Source organism: Podarcis bocagei, assembly GCF_964188305.1.
Source record: "Podarcis bocagei genome assembly, chromosome: 2".
In the NCBI taxonomy this organism is placed as follows: Eukaryota; Metazoa; Chordata; class Lepidosauria; order Squamata; family Lacertidae; genus Podarcis; species Podarcis bocagei.
In genome coordinates, this window is record NC_138126.1 from 31795899 (window position 1) to 31815232 (window position 19334).

The following is a 19334-nucleotide window of genomic DNA, read 5'->3' on the forward strand; positions in this document are numbered from 1 at the left end:
ATCTAGCCTTCTCCATGACATAATCGATCACACGGTATTTTTGTGCGTCTGAGTTGGCCCTGTGGGAACGATACAAAAGAAAATAAGATTACAGAGCTCACAATGACGTCAGCGTCCAAATACCTGAATAGGTGTGATAAAGGAAGGTGATTTTAAGATTCACCAACACCAGTGGAAGAAAAGCAACAAGCGACTCATGTGAGGGGAGGCAGAAAACTGACATAGGACGTGTTCTCTTTCTTGTTGCCTTCACTCCTAACTGTTAAGAACAGCTGAACAATGGAAGAGACTACTCAGATAATTTGTGGAATCTCCATCCCAGGATTCAATATTTTTTTTTAAGGCATTGATGGATGAAGACCCACTGAAATGGTTTGACTTGGGGGTCAAGGGAGGCAGGGAAGCCTTCTACTGAAGAAGGAGTAGATTGCGTTACTCTCAAAATCCCTCTCTACTTCGTAATTGAATTAACATCAGTTTGGCAAGTCAGGGCCCGATCAGCTATGACATGTAGTAAATGCCACACGCAGACAGGCAAACGGTCAGTACAGTTCAATATAGTAACACTGACTGCAACAGAAGCCTCAGGTGGAGTAGAGAAAAATCCTGCCTGCCCATTCACCCTCTGGCATGTGGTCCCAGCTTCTAAGGCTCTCTAAACACTATTTCCGAATTTATCTTCTCCTTCTCTCTCCCAGCTCCCACCAGTTGGAGCAATCCTGGCAGTTGCTGCTGAGCCAGGCATTATGCCAGAACTACGTACATCTGGGTTTGCCAGGGCTGAGAGCATAAGGCTGCCTGTATTGCTGAGAAGTGGAGTTCTGTATTAACCCACATTCTCCAACCTGGTTCCCTTCAAATGTTTTCAACTACAACTGCCAGCCCAACCTAGCACAGCCATGCTGTTCTTAGTCCAAAACACACAGAGGACACCAGCTTGGGAAAGGCTGTGACAGGCCCTTTGCTCTTGAGTTTGGGAAGCATAACCATAACCTCTCATTTACGTTCTTATTCATGGCTTGGTTTCTTAATCCAAGTGCTGCTGCTTTCATCAACAGAGAGTGACCTTAACTTCATGCAGTAAACAAGGTGCGGCCACAGCCATTGGTTGCTATGGGTGGGTAAAACTGTAGCATTATCTGAGCTGCTGCCTATGGATTTCCTAATCAGCTTTTAATACACGCACAGCTGGAGGATGAGATCATCCGAGCAGATGAGATGTTCCTGTGTTCTGAGCAGGTGTCTGTATATTTGCGCCTATCTGATTGGAGAGTACAATATGGACATACTCCAACAGGGATGATGAATGGGGCTTTCAACGAAAGTGGAGAGATCGTCCTGAAGCTGCTATTCTCAAAGCTAGCAATGCCCGACAAATCATGACAGCTTGAATTCTACATCAATAAACAAGCTGAACAGAGGGGGAAAGTTTCGGGGAGAACCCACGACCCGTTCAGTTTAAGAGGAAGAAAGTATGAACAACTGCGACTTTGGCTGTGGCTCTACGCTTTTAAACTATTTCATTTTAAAAGACAAAAAAAGAAGCACGTGTGTATTCAGCTGTTCTCTATTTGCCACGCTGGTTTGCAATCTTTCCCTGAAGCAGCAGCAGCAGCAGCAGCAATGAAAAGGCTCAGAGAAGGACTATTCAGGAGAAAAGTGTTAACACGACGTCAGCTAGCTTGAGTGAACATTCCTCCTACAGACACACTGAAGGTCTACTTGTGCTGTTGAAAGGTAGTGCAAAATAATAATTCCTAAAGCTGAAGAGACAAGATGAAAATCCTATGCCCAGGCAATCACTGTCCCATGAAAACAAGATTGAAATGGAGGAGACACTCGGGAATGTCTAAAGTTCTCTTTACTACTTCTACCAAAAACTTCCCCATGTCTTATTAATGCCCCCCCCCCCGCCTTTGGGAATCGCTGCTCCAAATACATGCTGCCACACACTGCCAATTTAAGTGCAGTTCTGATATAAAACCAGCTCTGGCCAGTGAAGAATTTAAATCCTATGTATGCTCCACTCCACTGCATACAGAAGAACAAGCTGGCCACAAAATATACAAACATTCCTGCGTCAGGGCTTGCCCTCCAAAGCAACCTCAAGATTACCAAGCTACGGCCAAGACTTACCACACACAAAACTTTCTGCAGCCACATCGAAAATGCTTCTGCCCTTTAATGACTCTGGATGGGCGCAGGTAGCTTCCACAAAAGGCTGCAGTTCCCTGTTGGTTAACCACTGCGGCAACCACTTCAGCTGACAATCACACAGGAAGCTCTCGCTGTTTATGCGGCTAGAGGGAAGCAAACAAAATGCAAAGGGGGGGGGGAATCTCTTGTGAATCTTGAAAGGGAATTTTAATGCAAACGGCAACCCAGATACTGACAAACGAAAAAATAATGGCTGCTAATAGGGCAGCCTTCCTGCCTTATATATACAGTGGTACCTCGAGTTACAAATGCTTCAGGTTACAAACTCCACTAACCTAGGAGAGTTACCTCATGTTGAGAACTTTGCCCCAGGATGAGAACAGAAATCGTGTGCCGGAGGTGCAGCGGCAGCAAGAGGCCTCATTAGTGAAAGCACGCCTCTAGTTAAGAACAGTTTCAGGTTAAGAACGGACCTCCGGAACAAATTAAGTTTGTAACTAGAGGTACCACTGTACACTGATCCCAAAGGAATCCGCGGTGGTGGTGCCGAGCGGCGGGGCAGCGCGTGCAAAAGGGAGGAGCGCGAGACAGCGGAGGAGGAGGAGGCCGGCATGTCCGGGCAGCAGCAGCAACAACAGCAGCAGCAACTCCCGCCGCCGCCCCCTCCTCCGCCCGCTATCGCCGCCACCACCACAACAGCCGCCGCCGCCTCAGCTGCCGCCGTCCCCCAGTCCCTCGCTCTGCTGCCTCCTCCCCCCCCACCCCCAAAGCTTGGAGGTTCCCCGGCAAGGGGGAGGCAAAAAAATTAAAAACTTTCACTTTCGTGCGTCCCTCCCAGCGTGACGCTGCGCGCTGACGTCACGGGGCTGTAATGGTGGTGTGCCGCGAGATTTTTTCCATTAAACAGGTGTGCCGTTGCCCAAAAAAGGTTGGGAAACACTGCTCTAAACTATGTTTTAAGTGAAATGGCATCTAATGGGAAAGTTCTTAGTTGGTACAATTCATAAGATCTTGGACAGGTGTATGCGTGTCTACACACACGCACACATGTTCACCTGGAAAGTGAGCTAATAAATTTAGATCCTGGACAACTAATATTGCTTGAACATATGGTAGAGCATAAAGCAGCGTATTAACATTGGAGGGGGGGGGGAGCCGGTTTGGAGATTATCATGAGACAGGATGTTTGGCAATGTACTAAACAAGATCCCACTGATGCAGCTCAAGAGTTAGATCTGCTAATGTAATTTTCCCATCCCTGAGAATAAGTGGGCACATGGATCAAATTTGAAACCTGCTTATCACTGAAATGTCAGCATGCCCGAAATGTAGTTATAAAAGGAGAGACTGGTTTGCCACCAGAAATTAAGTAAGTCACTGACTGCTCTGTAAGGCTTGGGAAAAGGAGCCTAGATTTCCTGAACGGAGATGGATAAGGGCACAGATGCAGCCCAATGAAAGGACTGCTGAGAAGATCCTGTTTCACTTGTTGCTGAATGTGAAACGAGTCTCTGACATCTGCTCTAGTGTAAAAATAGCTTGTGGGGGTGGCAAGTGGAAAGCAGCAATAGTGGGAGCGTAGCTGGGGAGGGGGAGAGCAGCCGCGGGGGGGGGGGGGGGGAGAGGCCGCAACAGTGGGCCAAAGATTACAGGAAAAATCTTAACATTACTTACAGCTCCTTCAGGTTCTTCAACTTAGCAAATGCATCCTCCTGAACAGAACGTATTGCATTATTTCCAAGATTCCTGCAGAAAATAAAGCATTAAAAGAAACCAATACATATAAGTGTTAACAGGTTTTTTTTTCCATGTCAGTTTAGTTCCTATCAAATGGTTTATAGGTCTGCGCTCCTTCATAATATTGCTACTCCTACTAATCAGAAGCTGTGTATAAATCAGGCAAGTGAACTAGTATATGTAAACAATGATTTATCATGATAGGAATGGGGGGCTCTGAGCTTTGGACTCTCCCACCCCCACCGCTACCCCTCCTGCCTGGCCATGCTGAGATCTGAGGTTTTTGCTTCTGTTTACGATTAAGCGCAGTTTAGCATTACATCTAAACCATGGTTTGCTGAAATGAGTGAACCTCGTGATACATGACACAAAGATTAACCACAGTTTGTTGGGTTCAGACGTAATGTTAAACTGTGCTTAAAAAAAAAAGAAAAAGCAAACGTTTCCAATATCCATCTTATGGCTTTACCAGAAAAAGTGGGAGTGTGCAATGTTTGACTGTGGCTCGTTCAAATCAGTGGCTTAGTGGCTATGTCTGTGAATATTACTAACTACAACTTTCCACGGCACCTAAACCCAACAAACTGTGGTAAGTTTTAACTTTGGAAACAAAACTACTTCAAGCCATAGCATATGAAGCAGGCTCACTTTCACTAAAAATAGTTAAATGTTTGGGGACTGGACATAATGCTATACAGTCATACCTTGGAAGTCGAACGCCTTGAGAGACGAACATTTTGGCTCCCGAACGCCGCAAACCCAGAAGTGATTGTTCCAGTTTGTGAACATTCTTTGGAACCCAAACGTCTGCAGCAACTTCCGACTGGCTGCAGGAGCTTCCTGCAGCCTATCAGAAGCCGCGCCTTGGTTCCTGGCAGACTTCTGGAATGGATGCCATTCGACTTCTGAGGGACGACTGTATACTAATTGCTATAATTAGTGTGGCAGTTTAGATCTGCCCATGGAGTGTGTGAACCAAAGACCAGTTTGTCCTTAACTGAACTAATCACAACGTTAATGACTTCTTGTGGATAGTCGTTTTAAATGTGTGCAATTGTGTTGTTCCTGAATCGGAAGTGTTCATTAAAACAGCTGGCATCTGTAAGATGTCTTTAAGATTTTATCTGACCAACGGTTGAAAAGCTACATTTAAGATAAGAAGCTTATGTGGCCATCTAAAACTCTCCTTATTTGAAGAAGATCCCCGATGAATCTAACTCCTGACGAGATGTGGGGATAGGAAAAGGAAGAGCTACTTCCACCACATCCCCCCTCCCACCAAAAAAATCCAGCATCAGCTCAAAGAAACAGAGTGCTTGCCATTTTCAGTAAGAAAACCAGCTCTGCTGATGCCCGATTAAAGAAACCTTCATTACACCATGACCTTTAGCGGCTGACTATTATGGTTATGCTGGGTTCTTCTCACTGTATGGTTTATACCTGCTTTGAATAAACACTGCGAAGGGAACTGATGTTTTAAATGTTACTAATGTGATGAGTTGCAGCCAAAAGATTCCGTGCAGAAATGAAACTGTCTTCCACTTTCCTCTCCCTGCAAAGAGAGGAACCTCGGGATCTGGCCAGACCTCCGGAACGGATCCCATTCGCAACCGGAGGTACCACTGTACTTGCATTAAATAATAAGTATATTTTTTATTTGTTTGTTTAAAAAAAATCTGCTGCCCAATTAACTGGGAATAGTTTGGCTTTTTTAGGTCAAACAACTTATTGCAAATTTGTCATGTTCCCAATGCCAGTAAAGGGAGTGGAAGGGAAGACAGAAATATGGGGAGGGGGCTGAACTTTTGAAACGTTTCAAGCCTACAATATGGCAGTGTAAGGATCCATAATGCAGACATGGAGGCAATGCAGATGAACGTGCCACTCAGTCAATGTTACCAGCCGATACTGCTTGCGATATTGAGAGTTCATTTCAAACAGAGAGAGGTTATCCGTCAAAGCAAAAGCAACACACATGTGCACCATTTCCTTGCTGCTGGTTGCCTTACAGCTTGCTTGGCTTCACTAGCAAAATAAACGGAGAGGGACTCCTGTGGAACTTGTTCCCTCTTGCATTTTAAACACAGAGACCCAGGTGGAGAGGAAGAACGGAGCGAAGGATACTACCCCAGGATATTAGCAAAGGCAAAACAGAGTGTGAGAGCAAAGGGAATAATAACAGGTCACATTTCCCAGTAGGTTAGAATTTTTGCTGTGCCTCTTGTCTTAATAAATAAGATATACTCCGTTGTGCATTATTTTTTTTAAAAAATAAAATAATAGCATGCAAATTGGCCATGTGTTCTATAACTTTCTTCCTGGCAGGGAGAAGAAGAAAAAAGAGTCAACGTTGGAGCTGACTTATAATGAGAAGGAAGCAGCTGGCTCTCACAAACGGACTGGCTTCTCAGCTTACAAAGATGCTATTAAATTGCTCGCAGGCCTCTCCAGCAGCCACTTCTGGCAGGCTTCCCTTCTTCCACCCAGCCACTTCTCTTCAAAACTGCAAAGCATTGTGGGTTACTCACAGGTGTTCCAGGGCCTCCAAGCCTGAGAATGCCTCCTTGGCCACAGACTTGATCTTGTTTCCAAACAGAGTTCTGCAGTTTCAAAACACCCAGCGTCAGATAAGAAGTTTGGGGAGGTGGGGGGGGAGAGAGAGAGAGAGAGAGAGAGAGGAGAAAAAAGGAAAGAAAATGAAAAGACCCCAATTAGCGTGGCTCTATCTGATGAAACATCCCCATGTAAGGCACTGGAAATACGATCTGTGCAGATTAAGGAAGCCGGAGTATGCGTACTCTCCCCCCCCCCCTTCCCTGAAATTAAATACTTTTATCTTTATTAGAACTTAATAGTGATGATAGCTTTACACGGGGCACGCTGTGCTGAATTAAGAAACGCAGGTTCGTTCGGGTTGCCGGGGAAAGGGGAGTCAGAATATGAGTTGACCTTCAGTTATCAGAAAGAACACGGTTTAAACGAGACACTGGATTCGCCTCATTTCACTCCTGATCTTTTCGCAGCTGGTAATAAATGGCTCGCAATAGAGACCCAAATAATCCTGTGACTTCCTTGCCACACATCAGGTGGGCAGGGATGGGGAGAAGTCCTGATAGGCTTCTGAAGAAACAGCTAAAACCATCACAGTGGATTTAGGTGATGCTCCAAGGGACAAGGTATCTTTGTCCTGCACACATCCCCCTCATCCCTCTAGAGACTATTTATTATGCACCTAAAACAAACTAGGCACTTTAGAGCATTAAAAGATATAAGGTGTCTTAGAGCAATGCCCTCTGCCTAATAAAGCACTTTATTGTAGAGTTTTTTTTATTTATTTAACAAAATGTACTACACCTTTTAATTGTCAGTAAAATCTCTAAGCAGTTGATAAAAGAGCTCCTTTTATGCTTCCCATCTGATGGTAAATAACTGACCCTAACCATTCCACATGTTTCTCCCCCCCCCCCCCCGCCGTGAAGAATTGCATGGAGTAATTAGCTTTTTTAATTAAAGAGGGGACAATTTGTGTGGCAGCTGAATATGGATTTCTGTGACCACACGACACACAATGTGCTTTTAGGTAGATCATTTCTCCCCTGCTTTATCCCCATTAATTTGTTTCCAAACGAATGCACTTGAGTCTGTGACTGAGCCAGGGTGGGAGCCTGCACTTTTATAATATATAGAAAACTCATTTTACTACCTGAGTCCAGGCCAAAGAGCCATGATGACCAAAAGGCTTGGTATTGCTAGCTTCTGCCATTCAAAAACGTTGAGTCATTATATCCCCAAATCCATGTGACTTGGCAAGCCACAGTCCCACTGCGACATATCATGTGGGTTTAGTTTTTAGCCTTCTAACTTTCTGCAATATGCTGCTGCCACATCCTCAACCATCCTCCGCAGCATGAGAGCTAGCAAGTCTGCTTTAAAAGTAAAAGCTATTCAAGTTACATTAAGTTCCAAGAGGTAACGTTTGCTGCTTGGTTCCACCCTCCTCGTACACACAGAAATGCAGTATGGAGGCATTAGACCTGGCCTGGTCATGAAATCAAATCTGGATTCCCACAATCTGGTAAACGCTTTAGGGACTTTCTTATGTTGCTTGGTGTCTTAATAGCTGGGACTAAACTGGCACAGAGGTATCCTGTTATTTATATCTGATTTCTAGTGTTTTCCTTGGGTTGTTTTTTTAATGTAATGTAGCCTCATCCTGATTCCTGATGACAGAAGAGATTAAAATTCTACAATAAATCAACTCAGGAGTATTATATGATGAGTCCTGGAATGCTTATTGCATTTCAATTTTCACTAAGAGTATCCCGGTAACTCTCTACCCTGAATAAAGATGTGATGAAGCATGACAGCATGCCCAAGAATATGGAAGACTATGGGAGTCAGGAAGACACCCCACCTTGTGAATCTATGACTGGAGCAATGTATAGATTCTGGGATAGGAATTCACCTGTGAGTAAACGGAGAAAATCAAAGCTGTCTTCTTTAGATATGCTGCTCTATCTTGCTAGATTTCTCACACAGTATTCTTAGTTGCTCATATTCAGAACCTATATGGTTTCTGGCATTACTTTATCAAGGCCAGTATCTAGAAGTGGTGAGCAAACAGGCGGGAAAGGTTATGCAGCTCTCTTATTTCGGAACAAAACTGCACATCTGGCAATGTCCTAAAAACTGGAGGCAACAGGCTGAATGCAAACCGAGGGTGAAATTCAATGTTGTGCAGACTGTTCCACTGGGCAAGCAGAAATGTTTGTGCCAATGGTGCAATCTTCCATCTCCTCTCCCTGTGTGTTCCATGCCCTCCTTAAACCCGTTCTGGGGTTCCTCCAACCCTCCAGAATAGATTTAGGTGGCATGGGGGAAGAGACACGAGTAGACCTCATTCCGTGGATGCAACCACTTAGCTGAATTCCACCCCATGTGCCTAGCTTGGAACAGATGTGAGAGAAAGTTACCCTACTAAAGATCTTCCAGTCTGTAAAACCAAGACCCCACTGTTGGAACTGATTCCGGAAATAAAACATTGGGCAGGGTCACCTCATAGCAATTCAGTTTCCATAAGCAAACTGCACGTGGACAGACAGCTCTACCTGGGCAAACTAAACATGTGGTGCTACTTGCAAATGGCCTGTCATTTCCAGAGCTGGGAACAGCCCATGTAATTATCTTTGTAGTTTATGTAAGCAACCCGCACATGTGGCCACTTCCACATAGAACACACCCTGCAACTTTCAGATATGCCTTTTCTAGCACATTGCTTCTCAGCCACACCTAGCCAAAGCTAGTGGATCAGACGAGGAGTTGGCAAACAGTACGTAGGAAACGGCAACTTGGCTGCATGAACTAACTATCCCACGTACGCCAACCCAAGCCTTGTCAATGCTTCAGCTCCTGTGCTTCTTCTCAGTTTAGTCCTTAAAAGCAGCATTTGGGTAAAAAGCTCATACGTCTGTTCTCCAAGACAGGTATGTATGCTATACGTAACCCAGTACTGCATTCTCACAAAACTGTGTCTCAAGAGGGCAAATAATAATTCCAAAAAATAAATAGAACTGGAATACAAAAAAGGGAGGTGTGAGGAGGTCAGGGAAGTAAGGAAATGAAATGTAAGGTACGGAAAGATTGATGTGGTTTTTTTTTAATGTTTATTATCTTTTTCTGTATTTTGTATTTTTGTATTTCTTTCTTTTCTCTTTTTGTTTATGTAATCTTTTCTTTGAAACTTTAATAAATATCATATAAAAAAATAATAATTCCAATATATATATATATATGATGACCAGACGAGAGGAGCTAATTGCGGCTTGAACTTTTGAGGGGCTTGGCAAAGATGTTTGGGAACCCCTCCCCCCCTCTAAACAGTTTAGGGTTAGCCTGTGCTCTTCCTGATCCATTGTTGAGATGTGATGGAGTTAGGTCATGTCCTCACTTCAGATCATAAGAAACGGATTTAGTTGCCATGGTTTCCCTCAACGGAGCACTGGGAACTGCAGAGGTGTGAGAAAGCCAAATTTCTGACAAGAGTATTCTGAGCACTTTTCCCTGATTATTTCCAGGAGTTCCGTAACAGGCAGCTCTATCATTGGGGACTGAAAAGGGAACCAACGCCCCTTTTCAAGTCATTATGGTAGCCTGAATAATTAGACTGCCTTCTGTCTCTTTTTGTAATATATGGACCAATCGTCTGACATTGTATAAAGCAGCTTCCTAGTTGGACAAGTCCTTCCACGTAGCTGACCTATTTTCTGCCAGCCCTGGATTTCAAGCTTTAATTCCGGTTGCATGTTGGCTGCTTGCTAGCTGCTGCTGCTGCTTCCCATCCCTGCTCCAAAAAAAGTAAACACAATAGCTATCTCATGGGAAAGAAGGAAACTAGTCCACATAGCCGACTATGTGGAAGCACCCTGTTGCCTGGCTGCAGTCCAAACAGAAACGTGGTAGTCCAAAGCATTATGTGACTCGACTCGGACTCCCCTTCTTCGCTCTTAAGCCTGAACTTTATGAAAGGCTTTCTCTGAACTTGGCTGAGACCCTACTGCACAGCCCTGTGTGGCCTAGCTGAGAGGATAGACTGCATCCTCAGCTCAATACCAGATAAATTAAGCTGGTTTTAGTTCCTCAGTGATGGTCGAGCCTGCCTCTTTATTGAGGTCATTGTCCAAGGAACAGTAGCCGATTAACAGGGACAGAGCCTTCTCAGTGGTGGCACCCAAGCTGTAGAACAGCTTCCTGAGAGACATTCACTTGGCATCATATAGTTTGGCTCCCAAGTAAAAAAATCTCTTATCTGGAGGACTTTTTAATGACAGGTAATTGAAGGTTCTTCTGCTCTCCTTCAGAGGTTTCGATCGTTTGAATTTTAGTTCTTTCACTGTGTTCCGTAGCATTATATATATATTTTTTAATGAAAAAACAAGATTTGCATTTCTTATGCTCCTTTTGGCCTGCTTTCCACTTGCCTTCTATTAAGAAGAGAGGTGGGTATTTTGAATACAAAGTCTCAATAATCAGTAGGGGTGAGCAGAATTGCCGTTCACCCTTCTTCCAAGGCACTGTTGTAATGCAAGGCCCGCTCCCCCCCCCCCCAGTGTGAAGGGCCTCATCCATAATGCAGGGAAGTCTAGCGAATTGGCCTGCCCCTTTCTCCCCGTTTAACACCTCCGATATGCTGAACAAGGCACTGCAGGGCTCGTTGAGAAACCCTTTCAGAAGCTTATCCACAACAGATCAAAAGGGGAGCAGCTTTTAAAGCAATCTCCAAAGTGCTGAGGTAATTATTAATTCATTCGAAGGTTTCCTCCTAAGTGGGTGCCCACACCCCACCCCACGCCTCCCCCTTATGCTAATCCATTTGGTCGACAGTCTAAACACAGGACCCTGCCTGACGGAAAAATAATGCTTATCATATATCCAAGTTAACCTTTGATGACTTTTTAATGAATAGCTGCAAATAACCCACCAATAATCTAACAATTACGGTCTAAAATAAGTCGTGAGCCAAAGAGTGAGTGCGTGTGTGTGCTTCTTAAACTATACCACTTCACACCACGGACTCCTCTGAGCTTATCAGCTGCTGACAATTCACCGAAATCTTAAAATACTGCACTTACACCAAAATGGAGGGGGCGGGAAGAAGTGGGGTATTAATATGATTTTGCTGGCATGGCTACAGATTAGGCTATGGCTATGCATTTTCCCAGAGAAGGAGAAAACGCCAGAGTCCGTTTATGGAGTTGGCAAAATCTGGGTTCTGTGCCCTTTTGTGGTTGCTTGGCAACTGTTTTAAAGGGTTCCAACAACTTCCAATTTGAAGTGAGGGAAGAAAGTCACACACACACACCTTTCAGCAATGGCAATACTTATTTCTAACCAAGTGTGCCAAGCTGAAGACTGTTCCAATAGGGTCTACACACTCTGAAATAGGAAGCTGGGAGCCAACCACCTCAGGCCCAGCTGCTAGGTTGCCTCTGCAAGCCTCCCTTGCTTGTATGCAGGATGTGTGGCTTTTGAGAGGTCAATACTTAGCTTATCTGATCCCTTCTGTTTTCTAATCCCAACCAAGTCCTCTCGGTTCAGTGCCTGATCTTGGGTGAAACTCAACCTGTCCAGCCTCTTGTGACAGGCCCATCCTGTAACCATTTCAGGAGCTACTTCCTGACACGTGGTTCCTACCTACACATGAGGCCCTGTAAAATGGGACCATCGTTTTGGAGTCTCCATGTTGCCCTGGGGCTTTGCTGCTTTAAGAAGCACCTGAGCCTTACTCTGTTACTGCAGTACAATTCAAGAATCTTCCTATAAACTGACCCATTGCCTGCCTACTCCTTAGCTGGAAGAATGGGTTAAACAGTGGGAGTGATCCCTCTTCTTGAACTCTTTACCATCCTTATGTTACATGGCGGGGATGGGGGAGAAAGTTGTTGTTTTTGTTTGTTACTATGGCATGGTTTTGTTTTTGTGGTATATTGTAAGCCGCCCTGTGAGCCTCAGATGAAGGGAGGCATATAAATTTAATAAAAAATAATTAACAATAATAATCTCAACACAAAGGAGAGGCTTGTGGCTTGTCCTGGATTCGGAATTGCAACATGAAAAAAAAAGAGAAAAATATTCATCCACTACCGTGTTGAGATTTCCACTGGCAAGCATGGGTGGAGTTGATACTGAATTTCACCATATTCTATGCTTTGCTGTGGTGAAATGGGCAGGGCAGTCATCAACACAGAGGTATTTGGGTTTTTTTAATCCCACCTACAGTGGCGCTGTGGGTTAAAGCCTAGGACTTGCCGATCAGAAGGTGGGCGGTTCGAATCCCCAAGACGGGGTGAGTTCCCGTTGCTCGGTCCCTGCTCCTGCCAACCTAGCAGTTCGAAAGCACGTCAAAGTGCAAGTAGATAAATAGGTACCGCTCCGGCGGGAAGGTAAACAGCATTTCCGTGCACTGCTCTGGTTCACCAGAAGCGGCTTAGTCATGCTGGCCACATGACCCGGAAGCTGTACGCCGGCTCCCTCGGCCAATAAAGCGAGATGAGCGCTGCAACCCCAGAGTCGGCCACGACTGGACCAAATAGTCAGGGATCCCTTTACCTTTACCCTAAAGCTAAAAGGAGGGAAATGCTTTGCACTGGAGCTGGTGTAAAGTCAATGAGGGCATGGCCATAGAAGGGAGGAGCACAATTGTATCATGTCCTAAACCTCTTCAATCTATACTGCGTACTGCAGAGGATGCAACATAAGTATGCATCTCCCATGTGCTGCCATGTTTCACTTACTACACTCATTTCAACTACACCCATTTCAACGGTACAGGGCAGCTATACAGCCTGAAGTGATCCACCAGCATATCCGGAACTTCTGCCAAACCCTATAGCCTCTTTACTAATGGATCTCAAGTGTAGTGTTGTGCCTACAGTCCACAACCCAAGTACATTTCTGATAAAATCAGCACTGAACACCAAAAACAGAATTTCTACAAAGTCTACAGCATTCTCAGGTTTGTTAGCACATTGGCAGATGCTGAACAGCAGGAAATTAGAAATTCGATAAGAGTATAAAAAGATATTGGGTTTTGTAACTAATTTACAGTTCAAGGTTGATATGAATAAAAGAACCGCATGCAATTCTAAGAATCCCAAAATCATTCAGAGAAACGAAACCATGACTAAGACATATGCTGCACAATGAAAACATTTAACGAGCACCCAGGAACTACGTGCAACATGATCTTCAACAGATTCTTCCCCTTCTGCCTTTCCATTGCTAAAAGATATGCTATGCTGTGTTTAGCGCAAGAAGAAAAAAGGACTGTACAAAAACCACCCTTTACAAAAAACAAAAAAACATCTTAAGACACTCACAGCATGCTTAAGTTTTTCAGCCCTGTAAAGGCCCCGCTGATGTCTTCTATTGTGCCTGAAATCTCGTTATGGTCCAGATCCCTGGAGGGAAGACAACAAAAGAAAACCCGCAATCAATTTCGCAGTTTGTGAGCAAAATGTTAAAAGAGCCTAAGGGTAACCTTTAGGAAGAGTTTACCAAAGGGCTCTTCTTTTGTCCCCAAGGCATTAAGGCTTTTATCAGGACGGCCCAGTACTTGCAGTAAAAGAAAAAAAAATAACCTTAACTGAATAGGTCTAGCCTCTTCCATACTGTTTTATTTAATAATAATTTTTAAAATCCCAAGTGAAGCTGCTTCTTGCTGTCTCTCTATGCCTCAAATAGATTTTGGTTTCTCTCCTTCTGGTGCCCAAGTTGGGTTGTTGTTGTTTTTTTCCTTTTTTCTTTTTTTGCTGTCAGAGCAACAAAGGACTGGGGCTTTATTCCAAATCAGACAAAAATCAGGAAGAGAACAATCAAAGCCACAATCACTGTGCCAGAACTGGCACGGAGATTGCATCCCAAGCATAAGGGTGTTTCCTGGGTGTGTCGACACAGATGTGGCTATTGGAAGGAATTCTGTGCAGATAGAAGCCAAAAGAATAAATAAATGATGTAATCAACACACCTGGCTAGCGTATAAACAGTGGTGAAACAGTGAGAGGGAAAGAAGCAGTGCCTAAGCAAGCAAATATGGCAACGTCTTTAAAAAAAGTTCACTCAGTGAGAGACCAGGTTACATCAGCAGAATTAGCAGCAAACCTTTATTTCTTTGAGCCACACTATCTTTGGTTTTACACATGCCACAAAGGCAGTTTTACTCCAATCAAGGGTCCTCCCTATTCCCCCTGCTTCTCTTTTTGCAAATTTATCTTTGGAGGAGTGGGAAAAGGCGCACTCTCGTAATGTCATATTAGCTAATGACATTTTGGGAACCTTGCACATGATGAGTGAGATTTCTGCAGCAAACTTTTTTAGTTAGTTGGTTGGTTGGTTGACCTCTACATTGAATTTTCTATAAAAGGACAGAGAGAGAAAAGGCATAGCTTGTTGCTATGCTGGTTCTTCCAAAGGAACCTGAAATGTCTTTTAATGCCAAGGGATGAAAAGTTTGGGGGGGGGGGCGCATACTTTCACACACAAAGTATAGGGATTCAGTATTCCGGCCCAGTTTTCCTTGCATTCAACTTTGCTTTCTCCCAGCCCCTGTTGCCAATTTCCTATTCTTTCTGGCTGGCTGGCCCTGAATGCACACTGCCTTGTTAATCATTCTGCTGTGAGGTCCCTGGGCCTGACCTCTATTTGAATAGCTTCGCATTTCAGCAGTTTCACACCCACCAAAGGCTTGTCAACAATAGGCTGTAATTAAAGCATGCCCGGCTCTTTTTCACCAGGTGCAGGACCCAATGGGCCTTCTTCTTGATTCAATTAGAACTTTGCTCTCCCACCCTCACTTTCTCTCTGGGCAGTGGACACAAAAGGCGACCCACGAATTAGCTGCAATCCAAAACAGCTTTTTTTTTTTTGCTTTGGGAAAGTCTTTCGTCCTTTTCGGTGCCAGCTGCCTAGGAGAAGGGCCTTTCTGAAAGCATGCATGGGACCGAAAAGTGGTTCTCGGAAAAGGCAAAGGAACATAAAAGCGCTTCCTCCCTCTGCTCGATAAAAGGAATAAATGGCTGCACAGCGCGGTAGCTAAGGAGAGAAGTTCTTGCTTCCTTTCAAATAAGCCAGCGCCGCAACAAAGCTTAGAATATAATAATAATAATAGCAACAACGAGCGTTGTTCATTTGTCTCAAATAAAATGTGTGTGTTTCCTTTTGGGGGAAAAAAAGAAAATTAATCCCATAGACGCTGGCCACAGCGCAAAACCATGCCGGAAAACTGGCACTAAGGATTTCATGACACTGGGGATTAATAATTATGCGTGCATAATCACAAGGCATTAAAAGCCAAGATAAATTGTGGGAAAGAAGCAGCCACAGCATCGCTAGCTCCTATATATTCCAGCTGAGAATGAAGTATTCCATCAAAGACAGTAGTAGTGTAACAGGGTTTTGTTTTGGGGTTTTTTTAGTCACACTAAGCATGGGAAACTGGAAAGGGGACCCTTGCTCTCAGGCAGGAAAGCTGTACCAGAGACAAGTAATCTCCCATGCTACACCAAGCGGACTTCAGATCAATGGCAATCCTCACTATTTATGCTATGGCTTTGTGTCTTATTGAAACAGAAAAGAAGAAAAAGGACGCAAGCAAATATGAGAAGCAGTCCCTTTTGTTGCCCCAGGGGCCAATCTAACGGGACAGAAAAGGTAAAACTGAAACACGTACAAAAGTCGCAAGCTTTTGAGTCCTTTGAACGCTCCCTCGGCAATGTGACTGATGTAGTTGTGGCTCAGCTGAAGTATCTGCAGGCCCCCCAGGTCTGCCAAGCTCCCCTCATCCAGCCTGGTTAGGTTGTTAAACGACAAGGAGCTGAAAACAAGAAGCAGAATATCAGTGTAAGTTCTCATTTGTTTCTTTCCCATAGGCTCCACTCTGCTTCGCAGCATCCATGTTCCAACAAGAATGGTTATGTAAATCATATCATCAACACTGCGGGGGGGAAAGGTCCAAACTACCTCAAATAAGCAAAGTGTATCGCAATAGGGTCTTCCTTGGGAGTGGCCCCACAAGTACAGAAATCAATCCGTTCTGGAGTTAAGCAGGCTCTCTTGTAGCCTCAAAGAGCTACATTTTCACTTAGGCCTTGGATGTATAATATAAGCTAGGGTCCAGTTACAGATAGGTAGCCGTGTTGGTCTGCCATAGTCAAAATAAAAAAATTCCTTCCAGTAGCACCTTAAAGACCAACTAAGTTAGTTCTTGGTATGAGCTTTCGTGTGCAAGCACACTTCTTCAGATACACAGAATGGGCTTGTGTATCTGAAGAAGTGTGCTTGCACACGAAAGCTCATACCAAGAACTAACTTAGTTGGTCTTTAAGGTGCTACTGGAAGGAATTTTTTTATTATAAGCTAGGGTCATACACTAGTGCTGCAAACAATGAGACCAACTGGGTTTTACTGCTAGCCTTAAGGCTTTCCTTAAGCAGGAGGGGACCTTTACATTTTGAGAGCAACATCTTATTTCTACAAAGCAACGTAAGAAACATTTTATTTTCATGAGCACGCTGTTATTTCAGAGTGTATTATTATTATTAATTTTGCCTACTTCTAGATCTCTGCATTTTTCTTAAAGATTTGCCCCTCACCACCACTGGCATGAAAAAGAAGAAAAGGCGTCTTGGGTGTGCATGAAAGTTAACAGCATATGCCAAAGCCTAAGTCAAAACAGACACATTTTTAAGTACTCAGAGTGTCATTCCTTGGCAAATAAGCTGTCTGTCTTTTGTAAGCATGAGCAAAGGCAGCAGTGGTGCAATGAAGAACACTGGAAGAAATTCAGGAGAGATTAATGGCTTTCAAGAAGGCATGGGACAACATACATTTGGTTCCTAAAGAGGCTGGAGTGTTGAATTATGAAGAAATGGCAGCCAGTCAAAATTATTTCTTCACCTGCGATGAAAGAATGTTTCAAAGGGTGGGCAGGGGAAGGGAGAAAAAGAAATCCAATGCCAGCAGGTAATGCTAAACTTGATTTTTTTTTGGGGGGGACCCTTTCCTTTGATATTCTGCATAGGTGTTTCCTGTCAGAACTGGCAGAGGCATGTTTCTTTCCTGACGTCATCTGCAGATAGCCAAGAGCAAACTTCAGAATATCACTTCAGAATATCCATCATTATAGCTGTAGCCAACTGGAAAGATGCATGTGCCTAGCACACATTCTAACACTGCTTTCTCCACTCTTTCTGCATATTTGAAATGCAGCAAGAGCAAGCAATTGCCAGAGCAGTGGACAAGGCAGCAGGTTCCTAAGCCAGGGGAAGATTTATTTAAAATATTTATATACTGCCTTTTAATCCAAAATTTCAAGGCAGTTAAAAAAAATATAGGAGAAGCAAAACCATTTTTTAAAAAAATCAGCAGCCAATGAAAATTAAAAGACAGAGAGTTTAAAATACTTAAGGTGGTTTTTGTCTGGCAACTCAAGGACAGCAAAATTGGAGTCGGGCATACCACCTTGTAGAACGCATGTCACACCATAAATACATTTTCCTTTGCTGAAACAGCTATCATTTCTGATGAAGAGAATATATGGAGAAAGGCATCCATTGATGATCTTCGAGTGCAAGCAAGATGGCATGGGAGGAGGCAGCCCTTCACCTTCTTGGGTCCCAAACCATTTGGCAACAGCCCTTTGAACTAGGCCCAGAAATGAACAGGCAGCCAGTGAACTTCTTTCAAAACTGGTGGGGCATGATGTGATGTGCGTGAGCAAGTGCCAGTCAAAACTATGGCTGCTGCCCGCATTCTGCACTAACTGAAGTTTCAGAAATGTTTCCACAGGCAGCCCTACACATACAGCACACTGCAGGAATCCAAACAGGACATTATGAGAGCATGGATAAAACGTGCCAGGCACTGGGTGCATTTGCCCGTTAATAGCTACTTTCACTGCCGCCCGTTAGCAACTTCAGGAGAGACAACTCACAGTTCGCTCAGCTTCTGGCAGAAGCGCCATCCAGCCGGGTTGATATGGGAAATCAAGTTGTTACGGAGATGGAAATGCTGGAGGGACCCAAGTCCATACAGGGAGCCGCTGTTCACCTCTGTGAGGGCGTTGTACTCCAGATTCCTGGAAGCACGGCCAGTTTAAACATATTACACACCAGTTCACATCTCACATGCATGTACTTAAAGAAGCAAAAAACAACCCATGTACAAAACGCCACATTTTTTTCTTAATTCCCACCTCCACTCCACCAGCCCACAATACCTCTTAAGACCAAGAACATGCCACCTTGGTCTTCCCCAAAGCCAGCTGCCAGCTTTAGCGTGTCATTATTTTGGTTTGGTCCCAGAGGTACAGTAATCTCCCATTAATGCCCTCCTTTCTAGGCTAATAGCTCAATCTCAGGCAGGTGCATTCAGAAGTAAGTTTCACTGTGTTCAATGGGCATGCATACATAAGCTTGTGGCTTTAGAGTAAAAGTCACAGAATCATAGAATCTTACAAGTTGGGACCCAAGGGTCCTCTAGTCCAACTCCCTGCAACACGGAATCTCAGCTAAAGCATCCAAGACAGATAGCCATTCAACCACTGCTTAAAAACCTCCAAGGAAGGAGAGTCCACCACCTCTTGTGGGAGTCTGTTCCACTGCCAAACAGCTCTTGCTGTCAGAAAGTCCTTCCGCATGTTTAGTCAGAATCTCCTTTCTTGCAACTTGAAGCCACTGGTTCAAGTCCTGCCCTCCAGAGCAGGAGAAAACAAGTATGCTCCCTGTGCCATGCGACAGCCCTTAAGATATTTGAAGATGGCTATCCTATCTTTGTAGACAAGAGGTGCACTTTGGCTATCAAGTCAAAGTGCATCTCTACAAAAGCCTTAGTACACCAATGCTATTGTAAGTTGCACGCCAGAATTGCCCACCAGGCATCTGCAGCAC

At 44.2% G+C, this 19334-nt stretch overlaps 1 protein-coding gene across 1 annotated transcript in view; it reads right to left on the minus strand.

Annotated features, from left to right (window-relative positions):
* Window positions 1-19334, minus strand: part of LRIG1 (leucine rich repeats and immunoglobulin like domains 1) — a 127037-nt gene that overhangs the window by 13654 nt on the left and 94049 nt on the right. Inside the window, exons 7-12 of the mRNA XM_081184000.1 lie at window positions 18380-18523; window positions 16118-16261; window positions 13770-13850; window positions 6423-6494; window positions 3832-3903; window positions 2137-2300 (exon numbers count right to left, since the gene is read on the minus strand). Of these exons, the coding sequence (XP_081040126.1) occupies window positions 2137-2300; window positions 3832-3903; window positions 6423-6494; window positions 13770-13850; window positions 16118-16261; window positions 18380-18523 (677 nt within the window). The remainder of the gene's footprint in view (window positions 1-2136; window positions 2301-3831; window positions 3904-6422; window positions 6495-13769; window positions 13851-16117; window positions 16262-18379; window positions 18524-19334) is intronic.